At 37.1% G+C, this 17,352-nt stretch overlaps 1 protein-coding gene across 1 annotated transcript in view; it reads right to left on the reverse strand.

Moving 5' to 3' along the window:
- ODAD2 (outer dynein arm docking complex subunit 2) overlaps positions 1–17,352 on the reverse strand; it is an 88,138-nt gene that overhangs the window by 44,756 nt on the left and 26,030 nt on the right. Inside the window, 6 exon segments of the mRNA XM_065831448.2 lie at positions 3,386–3,628; positions 7,573–7,727; positions 8,245–8,355; positions 10,545–10,781; positions 10,944–11,153; positions 11,392–11,538. Coding sequence (XP_065687520.1) covers positions 3,386–3,628; positions 7,573–7,727; positions 8,245–8,355; positions 10,545–10,781; positions 10,944–11,153; positions 11,392–11,538 — 1,103 coding nt within the window.

Here is a 17,352-nt window from a genome sequence, read left to right on the forward strand (position 1 = left end):
ATTCTGGCAGAATGTAATCTCGTCTTTTTTGAAACCACAATTTAGCATGTTTCTTAAAACTTTCACTAGTTGCTGTTGTCTGCTTTGATAAATAGTGTTATATACCAATGACTCAAACTCCATCTGTTTGGCCTAAAATAATCGTACTTTTTAGTTTATAAGATTCTAAACCCTCAATTTTGAATGCTAGAGATGAAGTCTACAGGTTTTCAAATGAAAAGTGCAGATGAAAATCTAGCAGCAGCTGAAGAATATGCACTAGTCCTCTGACTTTGATAGGAGAAAGAGAATAACTTATATAAAGTTCCTCAAAAAGACAAATGTATATAAAAGATGTGCAGTGGCATCTGTCAGTGGCCATGCACCAGACTAAGTATGGAGAACAACTTCACGCTGTCCACATAATAGTAAGGAAGTTCAGTCACATAGGTTTGGCTTTTAAAGAAAAGTCAACTTATTTTTTGCTGTGAGTAAAACTGGCTGCTATTCTTCGTTTTACATAGCTCAATAGAGTCAAAAAGAATCCCTTAATTGCTGGAAGTTGCCTTATAATAAAGGCTGGATGCAGAAAAGTAACACTATTGTACCTTCCACTGAGTGGTTCTTGAAGTTAAAGTGTCAACTAGGAAACACGACAGAGATAAAAGATATACAGAAGCTGTAGTCTCACCTATGCTGATCTACTAGTCTTCTCTCTTTGTCAGTGCAGGATGCCTCCATGGAACATATGCTAAATATACAATATTTCCTTCAGAAGTTAACTGCACAGTTTCATAGAACACTCTCAGTTTTTTATTTCTTATATTAATCCCATCCTCTTCATTACATACCCTTGAATCATTCGCAAAAGCCACATGAGCTCCACTTTTGGTCTGTATGGTCTCTGCATACCTACTGCTGCAAGCATAACCGCATTCAAAATAGAAGACTGTTCGACTGAATATTTAGTCTCTAATCCACACTTCATAAAACATACACACAGCTAATGAAATGTTAGAATATGTCTGAAAATTCTCAATCCTTCTGAGGGCTTGATACTCCCTTTAAATTTTCCTGCTTTGTTTGAAGTTTCTAGTACATGAAAGTTTGTGATAGCAGAATCCAGAAAAATCATCATAGTTTTCAGAATTTCTGTAGTGCCAAACTAAAACAGTAACTTGTTAAACAGTGCTTGTCTGTACCCGATGACAAAGAAAATAGGGCTTTCTGTACCAGATGACAAAGAAAATAGAGCTTAAGACCTGTCAGTCAAATTTGCCAGGAAAAAAAGGTAAAAGTAGAGAATAACTAATCTCCTAGAACCTGTCAAGCCATTCTGAGGAATAAGCGATTATGAAATGAGGAATGAACCAGGATGACCAGAAACAGCCAACTATCAAACTATGATGGGAAGTTCTCATCACCTGTATATACTCAGAGGCTACAAGTGGCTTTGCTTTGCTTCTTTCTCGAATACAACCTTGGCACATCTCTGCACAGTAGTTTCTAACAAGACTACTTATTGTTTTAGTCCCAAATTCTGTAAATGGAATAAAGTGATGCTACAGACTCTGTATCCTTTATGTCTCTGGTGACTTACTCTTCCCAATAAGGAAGAGATCAGTTTGGATGAGGAACTACAATTTCAATTCCTGCTCCACTGGTCTGAGAGGAGGAGAAGGGAGAGGAATTGATATCCCTTTATGTGTGTAGGGTGGGAATGAAATATCTTAACCCTGTGAGGGGCAGAGTAATCAAGCAAACAAATCCTTTAAACACGTGAGTAGTTGGACTAGTTGCACTGGTGTCAATGTTTTAACTAAGCATTGACTTCAAATATTTGGTGGATTGGTATCAAACTTATCCACACACGGATGAATCACACCTTGGGAAAAGACAGCAGCATAGTCTCTTCTAGTACTACAAGTCTAAATAGCACAATACATCAGGTACATGTCACAGTCCTGCCTGTGAAACTTTTTTTTTTTGGTAGTAATAGTAAAAATAATATTCTACTCTTGATCTAAGATCTGGCTTACTTGTTCATGTTTTATAATATTTAAAACAAAAAAAAGAGTTGAGAACCTTCAATAAATAATTCGCTCATATGAACCAAACTCAACATTTGATCCCTTTGTCCACTCTTTGCAAACTCCATAAATTTTTGTTCCAAACAACCTATACTCTCTCCTTCCTAAAAACAAATGGACTTTGTTCATCACAATTTTAGCAGCAACTTGTGTTATTTCTGGTGCTTATACTGACCACATTCCAGTCTAAAGCTATCTATATTGGATACTACAAACGATAGTCCTAAGTACTAGAATATGTTTGAGGTGTTATTAATATTTACTGGTATTTAAATTTCTCAGTTAATTTACAATGTTAATTCTGTTAGGTTCACGCATAGCACTAAAGAATGATTTTTAGAGAGATACATCGTGAAAGTGCTTTCATTTATGTATACTTTAATGCTCCATAGCTAACTGTTCATGCAAGCCATGTTTACAGTTGGGTACCATCTAGCCTTTTGCCACTGGGTGACAGCCAAAGCATGAAAACAAAAGCCCTATTCAGGAAAAGAATTCCCTACACTGCTATATGAATATCAAGTGAATTATGCAAATTAGAACAGGAGGAGATTAATAAAACTCTCTTTCTGACCTTCCTCATGTATAAGGAGGGAAATATGCCGAGAATCTTGAGGTAAATATCCCTGTAGGGGAACAGTAAGCACAGTAAATGCCGACCTCAACATTTAACTGGAACACTTAATCATAAAACTCAAGGATGTTTGTAAGCTGTACACATCTACATCACAAAACCAAAGAGAGCAACAACCCTCTCAGTAAAAAGACAGTCTTTTTCTTTGGTTTTGCAAAGGAACAAAAGAGGAGGAAAGGGTCAAAAAAAAGTCCGAGTTCATAAAAGCAATGACGGAGAGAGACAAAACAGATAAAACACAAAAGTATTGCTCTACTTTTCAAAATTTAAAATTGTTTTCCATTACAGCAAATGCACACTTTCCCTTTTAGAATTACTTTCTCTAATTTAGGCTATTATTTATGATTTGAGAACAGATGTAAAAGGAGAAGGCAAAACAGGTACTTATACACCACTTTAAAATGGTGCCCTTTAACTCTGAATTTTAGCTTTAATAAATATCAGTTTACTAAAGGTTTGTCTGATTTTCCCAAAAATGTAAAAGTTCTTCTTTAATAAAAATATTTTAAAAATATATATATAGTACATTTTATAGGGATGTAACTAACCTACTCAGTGCTGTCAAAAACAGAAAGTAAAATATCCTTTAAAATCAGATTAGACTTGACTATATTTGTGCTGGAATTACTAAAAAGAAGGGTTTTTTTCAATATTTAAAATGCTATGAAAATGAATAGCTTACATCATCGCATCAGGTTCTGTTGCACAAGCTCCCAATACTTTGTTGACATTCACAAGTAGTGCCTGATTAGTTCCAGAAAGTAACTGCACTAAAGGTGGTATTCCACCACATCTACAGATAGTACTTCGATTTACTGGCTCTTGGCAACATTCTCCCAGTGCTCCGATAACATTTACAAGAACTTCTTCAGGCTGGTCAGTCAGCAGTCCTACCAAAGCTTCTACGACTTTATATTCCTGAAATCTAAAAGAGAGAAATAAAACCAAAGTTGTTATTTTCAGTACATTACTAAGTTTAATTTTATAATTAAAGTATAATTATAATCAACATCTAATGTTTAATTTCTGCGTGTAAAGTATCTTGTTGAAGAAATCACCATAGAGGTAAACCACTTCAATCAGTTCTTGAAAGCATGACGTACAGCATAATTTCTTACTCCACCTTTTAAAATACATTTCTCTAGTTTGACTAGTGTGAGTGTTTTTCAAAATTTGACATGTGGATGCAACATCTCTAGACAGATAGCTGAAAACATACTGGAAGACTGGCAAGTACTGTGGCAGGAGTTCCAGTACTTTTTCCTGCCATGTTAACACCAGCTAGAGCCATAGTGTACCAAACCCTCTTCCACCTCTCTGAACCAAAGGATCACCCTTACTTTTCACTAAATGTTTGCCTTTAGAGCATTTGCCCTGACCAGTTCTATATTTAGTTCAGGCCCAATAAGGGCAATTTCCTAAGGTAAGAGCTATAGTTGTACATTTCTATTATACTATGTTAAACTCCATTTTTAAATCAAGTAATTGACAGAAATTTGAGTTGACTGCTATGTTAATAATTCCCTCATTTCTCACTTGGAGGTCCCATCCTACAAACAGATGCATGATAAACCTCAGAAGTTCATCTTTCAGAAGAGGACTTTACTCCACAGTACTGGAGTTGTGTTCCAAGTTCATTTTGTTCAGAATTTAGAAGATTCTAAACACTTAAAAAATACTGTCTCTTCATACATTTTCTATGATACACCTAAGAATTATGCTTTGACTTATACCGTTGTGTAAATACACATAGTTCCTTCCCTAAAGAGATAATTTCTCAGAGGGTACAGAATTCTCAGTTGTGCTTCCCCCACAGCCCTTATCTTCTGGAAACATCGAACTGCAAATACTCTGTATTTCCCAGGAATCAGTTTTACATGTGCCTTTTCTTTCATACAAAAAAAAAATAGTATTTTTGACATTTTGAGGGCAGAACTAGAACTGTTTCAACAAAAGTTACTCCTTCCAAGCTATAACAAAGTAACTGAGAAATAAGAAACTTTCATTTTTCATTATTCAAGCCTTTGCTTAAGGAGGAATCTTCCTCTCTTTGTCCACTATAATTTGGAAGTATCCCTATAATTTTTTTTTTTCAAGAGAAAACATCAACAGTATGAAAAAAAAGAGCAACAAAGCAAGCAAACGATTATTTAAAAACCCTGTTTTTCTCTGGCTGCTTTATCTGTGTTGCATATCAACTGCTTCCCAGATGGAATGATATGAGCAGGTTCTGGCATGAAAGAGCTGTTGGCTTGGGCCACCTTGTGTCCAGCAGCAGCAGGGCTGTTGCGCACAAACTGGAATTGGAGCCAAGTCAGGCCCTGGCACCTGTATCAGCTCATTGCTGAGGCAGCACAAAATCTCAGCAATGTGCTGCAGGTATAGGAACTACTGTGGAGTAGTTCAAAGATAATTAAGTGGCCCTGCAGGAACCAGCAGGGTTTGTTATCTTCATGCGAGACTCAAGCTCATTCCTCCAGATCTACTTGCACATTTTCATATTATCCTCCCTCCCTGTTCTGCAGTGCCCTCCCGTCTTGAGTTTGGATAGGGTTTATTGCTTCAGACTCAGCACTACATAATACATGAATTCAGCTCCAGTCTGGAGTTGCGTCTGGCTAGTAACCTTTGTGGAGCATCAAGCGCTTGCCAAAGATATGTGAGTAGCCCAGCAAAATTCTGTTTGCATTTGGACAGAATTATTTGCTACAGATATACTAATAAATAAAACAGGCAATGGCTCATTCTCTGGCCCTGAGGACAACAAGTACAACATAGCATCCATATGGCTAAAATCTCTCACCCCCACAATTCAGGGTGGCCTCACCCATTATGTGCAATGGAAACAATCTGTTGCCTGCACTGTTCCCAAGGAGTGTCTGGGCATTGTCTGGGAGTGCGTTTGCTGGCACAGGCCAACCCCTGTAAGGGGCTGTGCTACCAGTTAAGCAGTATGGATAATCATAACACTGTGCCTGAACCCTGAAAAGTTCAGCTCTGTTCAGTTTACTAGTATAGAGAGAGCCATTCAGTCCACCTCATCACTGACTGATCCAGAACTAGGTCGCCTCCCTGCAGACACCCAAAGCCCACAGAAAAGGAGGATATACCCTTCTGAAAAGCCAGGTTACTGTGCAATCAAGAATGCAAAACGCAGCTGGACAGCAGTAGAGTGTAAGAAGACCATGGCTCTGTATGCTTACAGTCTGGGAACTCATTTAGGACAGTAAAAAGCCAGACTCTTAACCCTTATTACTGGAATTCTTTCTGATTTTTAGGCAGCAGTTATCTGTCATATCTGCTTGTCCAGCAAAGGACACTAAAATTAGTTACCTCTTACTGATAAGCCTTCCAGCCTGTGAATCTTATATTCCTCTGAGCAGCGCAGCACAACTGCAGCAGGAAGCCCAGCACAGATTCCAGGGGAGCAGGCTTTTGTTTGAGGTAAGGTGCATCAATCTGACAAATTAATTTTAGATGAGGGCATCGAGTATTCTCAATCAATAAGCTGTTCCACGAAAGGGGTGGGTGATAACTCCTGCTGTCACATTCTCAGATAATCACTCAGAACCCTGATACTGAAAGGCTGCAGGTACCTATGGCAGGAATCCCATCAGTTAATTCCACTCATTTAGAAGCTGGGTGTCCAGCCTAAGCTATAATACTTTTCTGAGCACCTCCTGTAGCCAATTAGGCTAATTATCCTAAATTCCAGTATATTCTTAAAGTAGGCACACGTCATGTGTATTAGACATCTATCCTAGAATGAGATAATTTGCTGTGTCTCTTGACATAACACATTAAAGCTAAATGTACTAACTACTGCCTCTAAAATGCAGCAGTGATTCTGGTTTGTAAGCTATAGAGAGGAGTGGGGATATCAGACACGCCCATGGTCAAATGTTTAGTATGTGCTAGTACACCTCCCAACGCAGTGTCCTATATCCAGCTCTGTGGAAAGGGACCTGGGAGTCCTGGTGGCCAACAAGCTCAATGTAAGTGAACCATGTGCTGCTGTGGTATAGAAGGCCAACAGGACGCTGGGCTGCACTAGCAATGGCATCACCAGTAGAGATAGTCACTATCCCCCTCTACTCAGCACTTGTCAGGCCGCACCTGGAATGCTGTCTTCAGTTTTGGTCCTCACTATATAAAAAAGATGTAAACAAGCCAGAGTGGGTCCAGAGAAGGCCCACGAAGATGATCAAAGGACTGGGAAACTGTTATATGAGGAAAAGCTGAGAGATGTGGGCTCATTCAGCCTTGAGAAGGCTTAGGGGAGACATCATCACCATGTTCCAGCATTTAAAAGGTGTCTACAAAGAAGATGGAGACTCCTCCCGTTTTACAGGGAGTCACATGGAAAAGGTGAGGGGTAATGGGTACAAATTACTCCAGGGGAGATTCTGGTTGGACACAAGAGGGAAATAGAGGGAAATTTTTCACAATGAGAACAGCCACTGGAACAATCTCCCCAGGGAAGTGGTAGATTCCCCAACACTGGACACTTTTAAGGTTCAGCTGGACAGGGTGCTGGGCCATCTTGTCTAGACTGTGTTTCTATCAGTAAAGGTTGGACCAGATGATCTTTGTGGTCCCTTCCAACCTAGTATTCTATGATCTTAACTATTTTTTAGAAGCACCAATTGTCCCCACTAACTCTCAAGATTCTAGGGACTTAACACTTTCCACTGTACTCTGATGAGGTCAGGTGGCAATTTTTTAAGTACTACAAAACCTAAGTTGAAAGCCCAAGTGATTATGAATTATAGTTTTGAAGAATCATGACATAATGATTTTGAAATGAATAGAGGCTCATAAAATCAAAACAGGATAATGTAATAAATATTTGTAAAATTAAATTGTTACTTTGACACATTTTCTTCACTGATTGCACATTTCCAGATTGCTCCTGTCACAGCTGCTAAAAGTTGTTTGTTTTCAGAGTTACCAAGCAGAACAGATAGCGGCTGTAGACCTCCATGCTGTCTAACCAGGTCACGAGTTTCTTTATCTTCTCCACACTATACAAAAATTTAAACATACATATTACATAAAACATGTAAAATTATGTCTTCCAAAGCTAGGTGTATTATATTGTAACTAGTAAAAACTAATACAGAAGATAACATAAATATTTTATTGAAGTATCTGAATATGGTAACAACTCACTAAGAGAGTCTGACAATAAATCACTACTATATGTAGCAATACTTATGCTGTCCTGTTGTCCACCTTGTGGGCAAACAAACATAAAGAACCAAAACAGCTCTTTACACAGGTTCCCCTGCCTCTCTCCATATGTCACCTGTGTAATTTACAGCTTATACACAAGAACAGCAAGTAGGGACTTAGTTACAATATTAAATATGCAGTTAAAAAATTCCCAAAAGAGTTAAGCCGAAGAACATCATCATTTTTATAAAGTAATTTCTTACACACTAGAGAAGTAGAAAAACTAAGAAATATTAAAACTGACAACGACATGAAAACAAAGGACTAATCCTGGCTCTAATCTACTGATTCTAATAACACAATTACCTTAAATATGGCACTTGCACAATGCATCTGAAGCTCCTCATGTTCACTGCTCAGATTTTTCACAAGGTACTCAATCATTCCTTCTGTCCTTATTGCAAGTCTGTAACTTGGCTAAAAAGATAAAATGCATCTTTTAAATCCTGTATACTAACAGTTAATAACACTAGTCACAATAATAATACAGTGCTACAATTCTAGGCTTTGATATTGAGAAGCCTTGTACTTTATTTTAAGCATGAGTCATCTGCATTGCCTTGAAAACAATACTTTTTATGTTCTCAAAGTTAATCAAACACATAAATTCTCTGCAGTGCTCTTCAAATCACCTGTAAAACCAGGTGGTGTAACACCTATTTTGTAGCCACCTGGCTTAAACACAATTCAGAATATTCTGAAAGGTGTCCAGCATTCCTGCTCAGAGCCAAGAAAAAAAACTTCAGAACGGGATCAAGAAGTACCCACTCACTTCATCAAGAGCCAGCAGCCAAAACAACAAATCTATTCCTACAACAAGGTTAGAAAAAATTGTTCTTAGAATCAATTTTTTTTCAGTGATCTTTTCTTCCAAATTTTAACCCACACACGTTGTGGCAGTGGACCATTACTTAAGAGAAAGGCAACATTTCTGTTAGAGATGCATTTAGTGCTATTTCCAAATTTGGCCAGGTAAGAAACCCTCAAAAACGTCACCTTCTCAATACAGACTTACTGAAGTTAAAATCTGCCAGGTTGCTGTCTCATGGAGCATGCATAAACCGATGTATATCAAGAAGCTAATTTTGAAAATACAGAATGATTTATTATGTAAAATCTGTCTCAAATTCGCCAATAGAACTTAAATTTATTTTTGACCTTAAGTGCAATGCACCTTAATTTCAAATATGGTTCCACAAAGGGAGAAATAACCACTCATCTTTTATGGCAATGGCAAAAAATATTTGTATTCAAATTTAAAACTTAATATACTCAAAGCTGTGAATCTGCCACGGAAATCTATAGAAAAATCCAGCGAGACCTGGACAGGCTGGAGAGTTGGGTGGGGAAAGATTTAATGAAATATAACAAGGGTAAGTGTAGAGTCTTGCATCTGGGTATGAACAACCCCAGGTTCCAAGATAAGTTGGGGAATGACCTATTAAATGAGAGCAGCGTAGAGGAAAAGCACCTGGGGGTCCTGGTGGACAGCAGGATGACCATGAGCCAGCACTGTGCCCTTGTGGCCAAGAAGGCCAATGGTACCTGGGGTGTATTAGAAGGGGGGTGGTTAGTAGGTCGAGAGAGGTTCTCCTTCCCTTCTACTCTGCCCTGGTGAGACCACACCTGGAATATTGTGTCCAGTTCTGGCCCCCTCAGTTCCGGAAGGACAGGGAACTGCTGGATAAAGTCCAGCACAGGGCAACAAAGATGATTAAGGGAGTGGAGCATCTCCCTTATGAGGAAAGGCTGAGGGAGCTGGGTCTCTTTAGTATGGAGAAGAGGAGACTGAGGGGTGACCTCATTAATGTTTACAAATATATAAAGGGTAAGTGTCACAAAGATGGAGCCAGGCACTTCTTGGTGACAACCAATAATAGGACAAGGGGTAATGGGTTCAAACTGGAACACAGGAGGTTCCACTTAAATTTGAGAAGAAACTTCTTCTCAGTGAGGGTAACAGAACACTGAAACAGGCTGCCCAGGGGGGTTGTGGAGTCTCCTACTCTGGAGACATTCAAAACCCGCCTGGACACATTCCTGTGTAACCTCATCTAGGTGTTCCTGCTCCAGCAGAAGGATTGGACTGGATGACTTTTGAGGTCCCTTCCAATCCCTAACATTCTGTGATTCTGTGAAAAATCACATATATTCCTTTCTTCTTCTTGCAATTGATCAGACATCATCTTACCCAATTCACAGAACATTGTAAACCACACTGCTTTGGCGCTGCAATGGATCTTCTTGGCCACATCTGCACATTAGCTTTGTAGAATTTAAATGTACTGATTAACCAGAATATAGCATCGTAAATTACCAAATTTGTCAAGTATGATGAAAAAAATTAGAAAAAATGACCTTCATAAAGGATTTCATATATATATTCGGGTTTTTTCACAAGCTATGCCTAACCTTTTAAATAAAAATACATGGTCTTTACTTCATTGCAAGCTGTGACCTCAAGAACAGTTTGATGATACAATGCCTCTACTTCCTGATGGGATAATTGCCCTGGTTTAAATAGATTTAAGTCAAATGTAATGCTTCCTTTCAGTAACTAATTGTTTTAATCATCAGAAATAACTTAGCTGTATGTGTTTTCTTACCTCCGAGGCACATTCTTGTAGCGTCCCCACTACTGGGATTACAATGTTTGCATCTGAACATTTGAGCCATCTAGCTAATAATGGAATGCCACCAGCTTTACGGATTGCTTCTTTATTTTTGATGCTTTTGCTGCAGCTCCAGAGTGCCAAAGCCCCACAGCGTGCTATTTCAGTATCTTTTGCTTGGTATGATGTTAGACTGGTTGATCCCACTGAAATACATTCCAACAGCCCAACCTAAAAAAAAAAAGAAAAAAATATATCTACAGGGAAGTTTGATATTATAGTGCTTTTTAATGATGGCAAACACTACAACAAGAATCATGCATACAACATGTAACTTATTTTTTGGACAAAAATGTGCATATTACAAGGGTACAGATTTTAATATCTGCTTACCAATCTCTTGATTCCTCCCTGCTGCCTTACTGTCCTTCGTGCGCGTTTAAATCGAGCAATGTTAGCAATTGTTTCAGCTGCCAAACATTTTAGATCTCTATCTGGAGAGTCCAGTATTTGCACCATGACCTCTAAGCCCCCAAGATCTGCAATTGCATGTCTGATCAGTGTATTCTGACTAATTTCCTTCAGGATTTTTAGTGAAGCAATCTAAAAAATGGAAGATAACAGAAGTTGCTGGGTTATCTAAAACATTTTCTCTTTTAAATTGAATCAGAAGCAAAGAAACTGAAAGTCAAAGAAATTTATTTTTCTAAATTTTTTTTTTTAATTGAGACTATGCAGAAATGAGAAATCAATTTTCTTTACACTATGTAACTTGGAAATTTGAAAAAAATATTATAATAGAAAAGGCATATTCATTGCTCTATTCAACAAAGCTACTAACCTGACATTTAATTTCTTCTGTTTCAAGTAAATTAATTAACACTTCAAGACATCCAATGTCTCTGATGGCCATCTGACAAGCTTCTTGAGCCAGATTGAAATCTCTCATTGAACACAATGCAATTACAGTCACTGTTGGATCACCTCCCTAAAATAAAGTGAATAATTAACAAATGTGTAAAGTGCATTTAATATAAAACTTAATCCCTTCTACTAGTAAAACTACTACTAAAGAAGACATATGTTAGATTATTTCGATTCTGTAGTGTTAAATAACACAGACATAGTAAGAAATCGAATTATTGATAAAGTGTGCAAATGGCATATAGCTTGAAGTGAGAGTGAATAGCACAGGTGACAAATTACTAATACAGCTTGCTGTGAATGGACTAGTAAATTAGGCAGTCAAGTATCGTGAGTTTTGTATGAGTGTTTGCAGATAACAAAAGAACACACAGCGAAGATACAGACATTTCAGAGAAGCTATCTGCATTCTTTGCATTGCTGTTCATTCTGGAAGAAACTAAGGAGATTCCAACTGGAATCTTCCATTGTGGAGAGGATTTTTTCAGATAATTTTTCTGAAACTGAAGTCATTGTAGAAAGTTTTTATAAAAAACCCCTGATGTTGTGAACAACGAATCGCCATTATTAGGTAGTATTCAACTGAGTTATAAGGGATCCAGGGTAAACTAACTGATTCAGTAGAAGTGGTACTGTATCCTCTTGCTTCAAACTGCTCTGTTACCAGTGTCCTGGGAAACAACAAATGTGATGTGAACTTTGAGAAGAGTTATCGAAGGGCTTTTTAGCCAAATATCTGTGCTGGACAAATTGGTAGACTGTAATAAAGAATAGAATTAGCAGATATCTGTCTAAATATTATATTCTTGCAATAATATTATATACTTAGGGTCACCATGGATCTGCTAGGAGAAGTCCTGTCTTACAAAGCTTACCAGGCTGGCAGCAATGGTGATCTAGTTGACATGTCTAACTGGACTCCATAAGGATTTTGACTAAGTCCATCCCTGATACCATTTAAAGAAACTAAGCCACTATATTGTAAGAGGAAAGGATCGAAAATAACTACTGAAGTACAGGACAGTGGGGACAAGAGCAAATAGTTCCACAAAGGGATGTGATTTAGTGGAGTTCTACAGATCTGTGTTGAAGTTGTGCAATTCAACACACTCATAACCACCCTAAAAATGGAAGGATTAGTTATGTGACAAAGTTTGTTGATGATACTATGATTCAGGGCCAGCTGTGACAATCTACTAAAGATCTTAGTAAAAGGACAATAAAATAGCAAATCAGAAAATGAGAAGAGATGCACAACAACAAAAAAAACCCAATCCTAACTCCATAGATGAAATGATAGGCTTTCAGCTGACCATTAAAAATTAGATCTTGGGGTTAGGGCAGATGGCAATCAAAGAAATAAATGGAGTATTAGGACTTACTTGGAAAAAAACATGAACAGAGAATGTCACAATACCACTGTATCAATTCATGGTTCACATACACCTCAAAACCTTCATGCAGTTCTACAGTGCCAGTTTCAGTTACTATAGTACTGGAAAATTTCAGAGAACAGCAAAGATAATCCAAGTTTTTTCAGTCTAGAAGACGGATGCCTGAAAGGATATGATAGAGGTCTACAATGCTAAGGATGGCATTGAGTGGGATAGGTAGGGATTGACTGTCCAATGCCTCTTTTAATACAGACACAGTCTCTTTTAATAATGAGGTATATTAGGATTCAGGTTAAAAAGAAATAACAGAATCGGTTCTTCAAATGAGGCAACAGACTAGTGGAACTAGTTGTGAAAGGATTTTGTGAAAGCTAAAATATTTCATTGAAGGCCAGTAAAAATTCATTCAATTTTCAGCTCCCTGAGCTACAAACAAGTGGGGTTTGGACAGTATTGGAACGCTATGTGTTTGCCCTGTTCTTACTTCACCCTGAGCATTCATTTATCCTCCTGAGTGTCTTCTGCCTTGGCAGAATATGAACAGAGATTCACACTACTGTAAGTTACGCAGTCAAGTTTCCCACATTTGTGGAAGTCAGAGGTTAGGACATGTGGGGTGCAAAAGATCAGCTTTAACCACACAAAACTTCCATCCCAATTATCATTCTCCCATCCTGTTGCAGTCAGGTTATTGGGATACATTGTCTTCTGATCTGTTCAATATAGTTTATGTCTAAATTTAATGTCATGCACTTACAAATAATGAAAACAGGCTATAGCTCAATGTAGGAGTTCTATCCTGGAAACCATATAAAAAGACTTGGGGTGTTGAATATGAACTTGAGGTTACTGTGCAACATTTGATTAAAAGAATTAAAATTGGGATGTATGAGTTAAAGTACTGAGTAAGAACATAGGAATTATCTCTTTTTAGACACTTGTGCAACTACTACTGAAATTCTAATTTTCCTTTTTACAGTTCTAGAAGGAAAGTGAAAATAAATTTAAGCCTGGGAAGTAGCTGACAGACATAAGAAGCCCTATTCAGTTTATTAAAAAGTAAATTAAGGTATGATTTATTCATAATGAATAAATAAATCTATGAGGAAGAGGAACGTGATCACAGTGAGCTCTACAGTCAAGCACAGAGGTTTGAAGTTAAAGGTACTAAAATTTAGATGAGGAGTAAAGCTCAAATTTTCCATTGTGTGGTTAATTATCCTTTGGAAGAAATTACTTTGAATGATGATAAGTTTTCCAGCAGTGGAAAGTTTTCAGTCAAGATTGGATGTTTTTCTAAAAGATAAGATCTATTTCAGTCACAGCTACTAGACTAGAAGCAAGGAAAAGATCAAAGAATACACCCTGTGGTATGCAAAAAGTTAAACCATATGATAACAATGGATCCTTTTGAACCTATAATATAGGTTTACTATTAATCAAATCAGGTATGAACCCAAGTGCACAGAAACTGGGAGGGCTGTGCTACCATGTAGCTACAACAGAAGCCGGAGTGCATGAGCAACGCCAGCTGGTGCTAATGTGGAAGCTACGAGCTAGAGCACCCAGTAAATCAAACGGCAGCCTCCACCTCGCACAGCCTCTGAATTCCAGGGGAGCTTTGGCTCCCACCCAGATCTGAACTATGCTGCCCAAGCCCATCTCTTTCCAATGACGCTTTCAAAGCTGTAAGGGACTTTGAAACAACCCTTTCCAGAGGAAAATGTTTTTGCTAAACTGTGCACGTCATACTGAAATACAAAATACTGAAAAACTGAGTAATGTTTGCTAATATGAAACAAGGAGATCTAACAAAACCAGAAGTTTTGCAGCATATTTCTGAAGTGTAAAACGAAACAGTAAGACAAATACCGTAAAAAAGTCTTTAAATTTAACATGCTTTTCAACAGATACCATAAATGTAGTAGATAATCACAAGTGAGAGAATACATGCAAAAGTAAGAAAAATACTTGATAAAGTTTCAGATTAGCAACTTACATCAGACACTTCTGCTGATCAGTGAAGTATATGTGGATGGTACTTCATAGATAATTTTAATTTAAATTTCTTGTAACCATAGATATCCACAGAATTTCCCCACAGAAAACTGGCTAAATATAAAGCTAATTTTTTAACATCGGTAACATATAGTGCTTTAAAAGAAGATTCCTATTTTTTTTTTCATATTATCGTCTTAAAATCATCATTACCATCCTCACTTCAGAAAGAAACTAAACATGTCTAACTTTGAGAATGTAATTGAACTGTTTTGTAAAATATCTCCTAAGGAATAAAATATTGTAGCAATTTCTCAAATGTTTTCCTAGAGAAATCAGTTTACCCACACCTGTCAAAGTCTAAATTATTTTTTAAAAAATCTATAAAATATTATTCCAAAACTACACTGAGTATTCTGTAGCCCCAAACCACTGACAGCTCTCCTTTTATGAGGTTTGTAGTCTTTTCATGTATCTTAGACTTTGAGATTTACTTTGCTTTGTATTATAAAAATTTTGTAACAGGTGTTTAAAGAGAAAACTTGTCTTTTTATTATTTTACATAAATATAAGAAGTATCTTGCTAACCTGACAAGCAATGTGCTTCTCCTAAGTGAAACGACATTTGTACATATGTAGTAATTAATAATTCTCTTATCTCACACATATGATTGGCATATGACATTTAATATAGACCAGGTTTTTAAAAACTAAACTTCTATACCTCTTATATTAAATGAAAAATAGAACTGTATATAAAATACATAAATGCGATTTATTTTTTCAGCTTTGAAAATGCACACACCACTTGAACTGTTTTTAAAGTGAAACCACAATAAAATATTTTTCATATGTGCTGAAGCATCAGTTCTACAAAATAAATATTACCAATGGTTTCAAAAATTATTTTTGTTTCTTCAAGTTATCATTACAGTAAGTCTTGCAGTACTTACAGCATGGATTTTAACATGCATGGAAATAGTTACCTCTCCATTAAGTTGACATAAAATCTGCATCATGTTGTTATGCCATTTGAAATCCTATATGCTGGATGCAAAATAAACTCTACTGGCAGATCAACAATCATTTTTAAGGCTTGAAATTAAACACAGATTTAGTTTAAAATGTGCCTCTTTTTCTATATGCTGGTATAACATGTTCACAAACTAAAAAACAGTATCACTGCTACACTATCAGTAAAATATCTTCTGTGTCATTTATATGTACTGTCTATTGTGATACTCAGTATTCACAACTGAGAATCACAAAACTACAAAGGATGTGTAGCAAAGTTTGTCTTTCTTTTGCTTTTATTTTTGAGGTGTTTAACAGACCACTTTTATAATACTTATAATAATGTGCAGATTAATCTAGTTAAAACTTTTAATGTAAATATATACAAAGGCAGCTGTTTTAGATTATTATAAGACTGTATATAAATTTGGTATCCGTGAGTCCAATCTCACCTTCTGTGATGGGAGAAATCTCTCCATTACAGTAGGGCAGAGTGTGGAACTTGCCTTTATATTCTTTCCACAACTGAAAACGGCAGTTTAGAAATGGTGAAATACACAGCGCTATCATGCAAAGATTGCCGAATTATCTTTTCAGTCTTAAAAATGTAAATCAAGATGTAATGTAAAAAAGAATATTAGCCCAGCTACTATGACTGCCTTCCTAATATAGGTCATGCAGTTTTCATCCATTTATTTTTATATACCACAAAATAATTAGCATTTGACTAACACGTACTTTGCAGCTGTCTGGGGCATGATTTTGGTCTTGATGTAAAGATGTCAAAAAATGGGAAATCTAAAGGCTGTTTAAAAAGTGAGCTTGCCTGACTTCACCACTTTTTTTCAATAGGTTTTGAAAATCTGGATACCAGAACAAGACTCACTGCTTCAAAAATCAGTCTTACTAGCACTGTGCAACAACTGTATAACCTTACTTCCCTAAACCTACTCCCTGCTCCTGAATATGAAAAAGCACATTCATTGCCTTTCCCACAGAAGCACTGAGCAACTGTTCAGTTGTTTGCATTCTAACTTCTAAAATTTTTAGAGTAACTGTTTCCAGAAGACAGCCCCACACTGTACAGGCATGTTCTGAATTTCGTGTTCTCATCTACTTAATTTTGCACCTGGGTATCGTGAAGCACATTTGATCTGGAGATACCATGCCAAGCAATTCAGATCAGCCTTTGAGAGCCTGTCCTGTTATTTCACCTACTTCACCATTTCTGATTTTCAAGAGTGACTTCATATTCACAGCCCAAACTCTGACAAAACTGTTGAATAGTGCAAGGTTTAGTCACCACTATACTCGAAACATACTTATTTGGTGATGTTTCTCCAAATATGACTGTATGCATCAGTCAGTCCATTCTGAATGCACAGTAAGATGTGAGACACATAAACTTCTGGCTGCATCCAGGCCCCCTTTTCACTGGCTTGTTCAGTGTCCTATCTTTCTCCACTTTAAAA

The sequence above is a fragment of the Patagioenas fasciata genome, chromosome 2 (assembly GCF_037038585.1).
Source record: "Patagioenas fasciata isolate bPatFas1 chromosome 2, bPatFas1.hap1, whole genome shotgun sequence".
NCBI lineage: Eukaryota > Metazoa > Chordata > Aves > Columbiformes > Columbidae > Patagioenas > Patagioenas fasciata.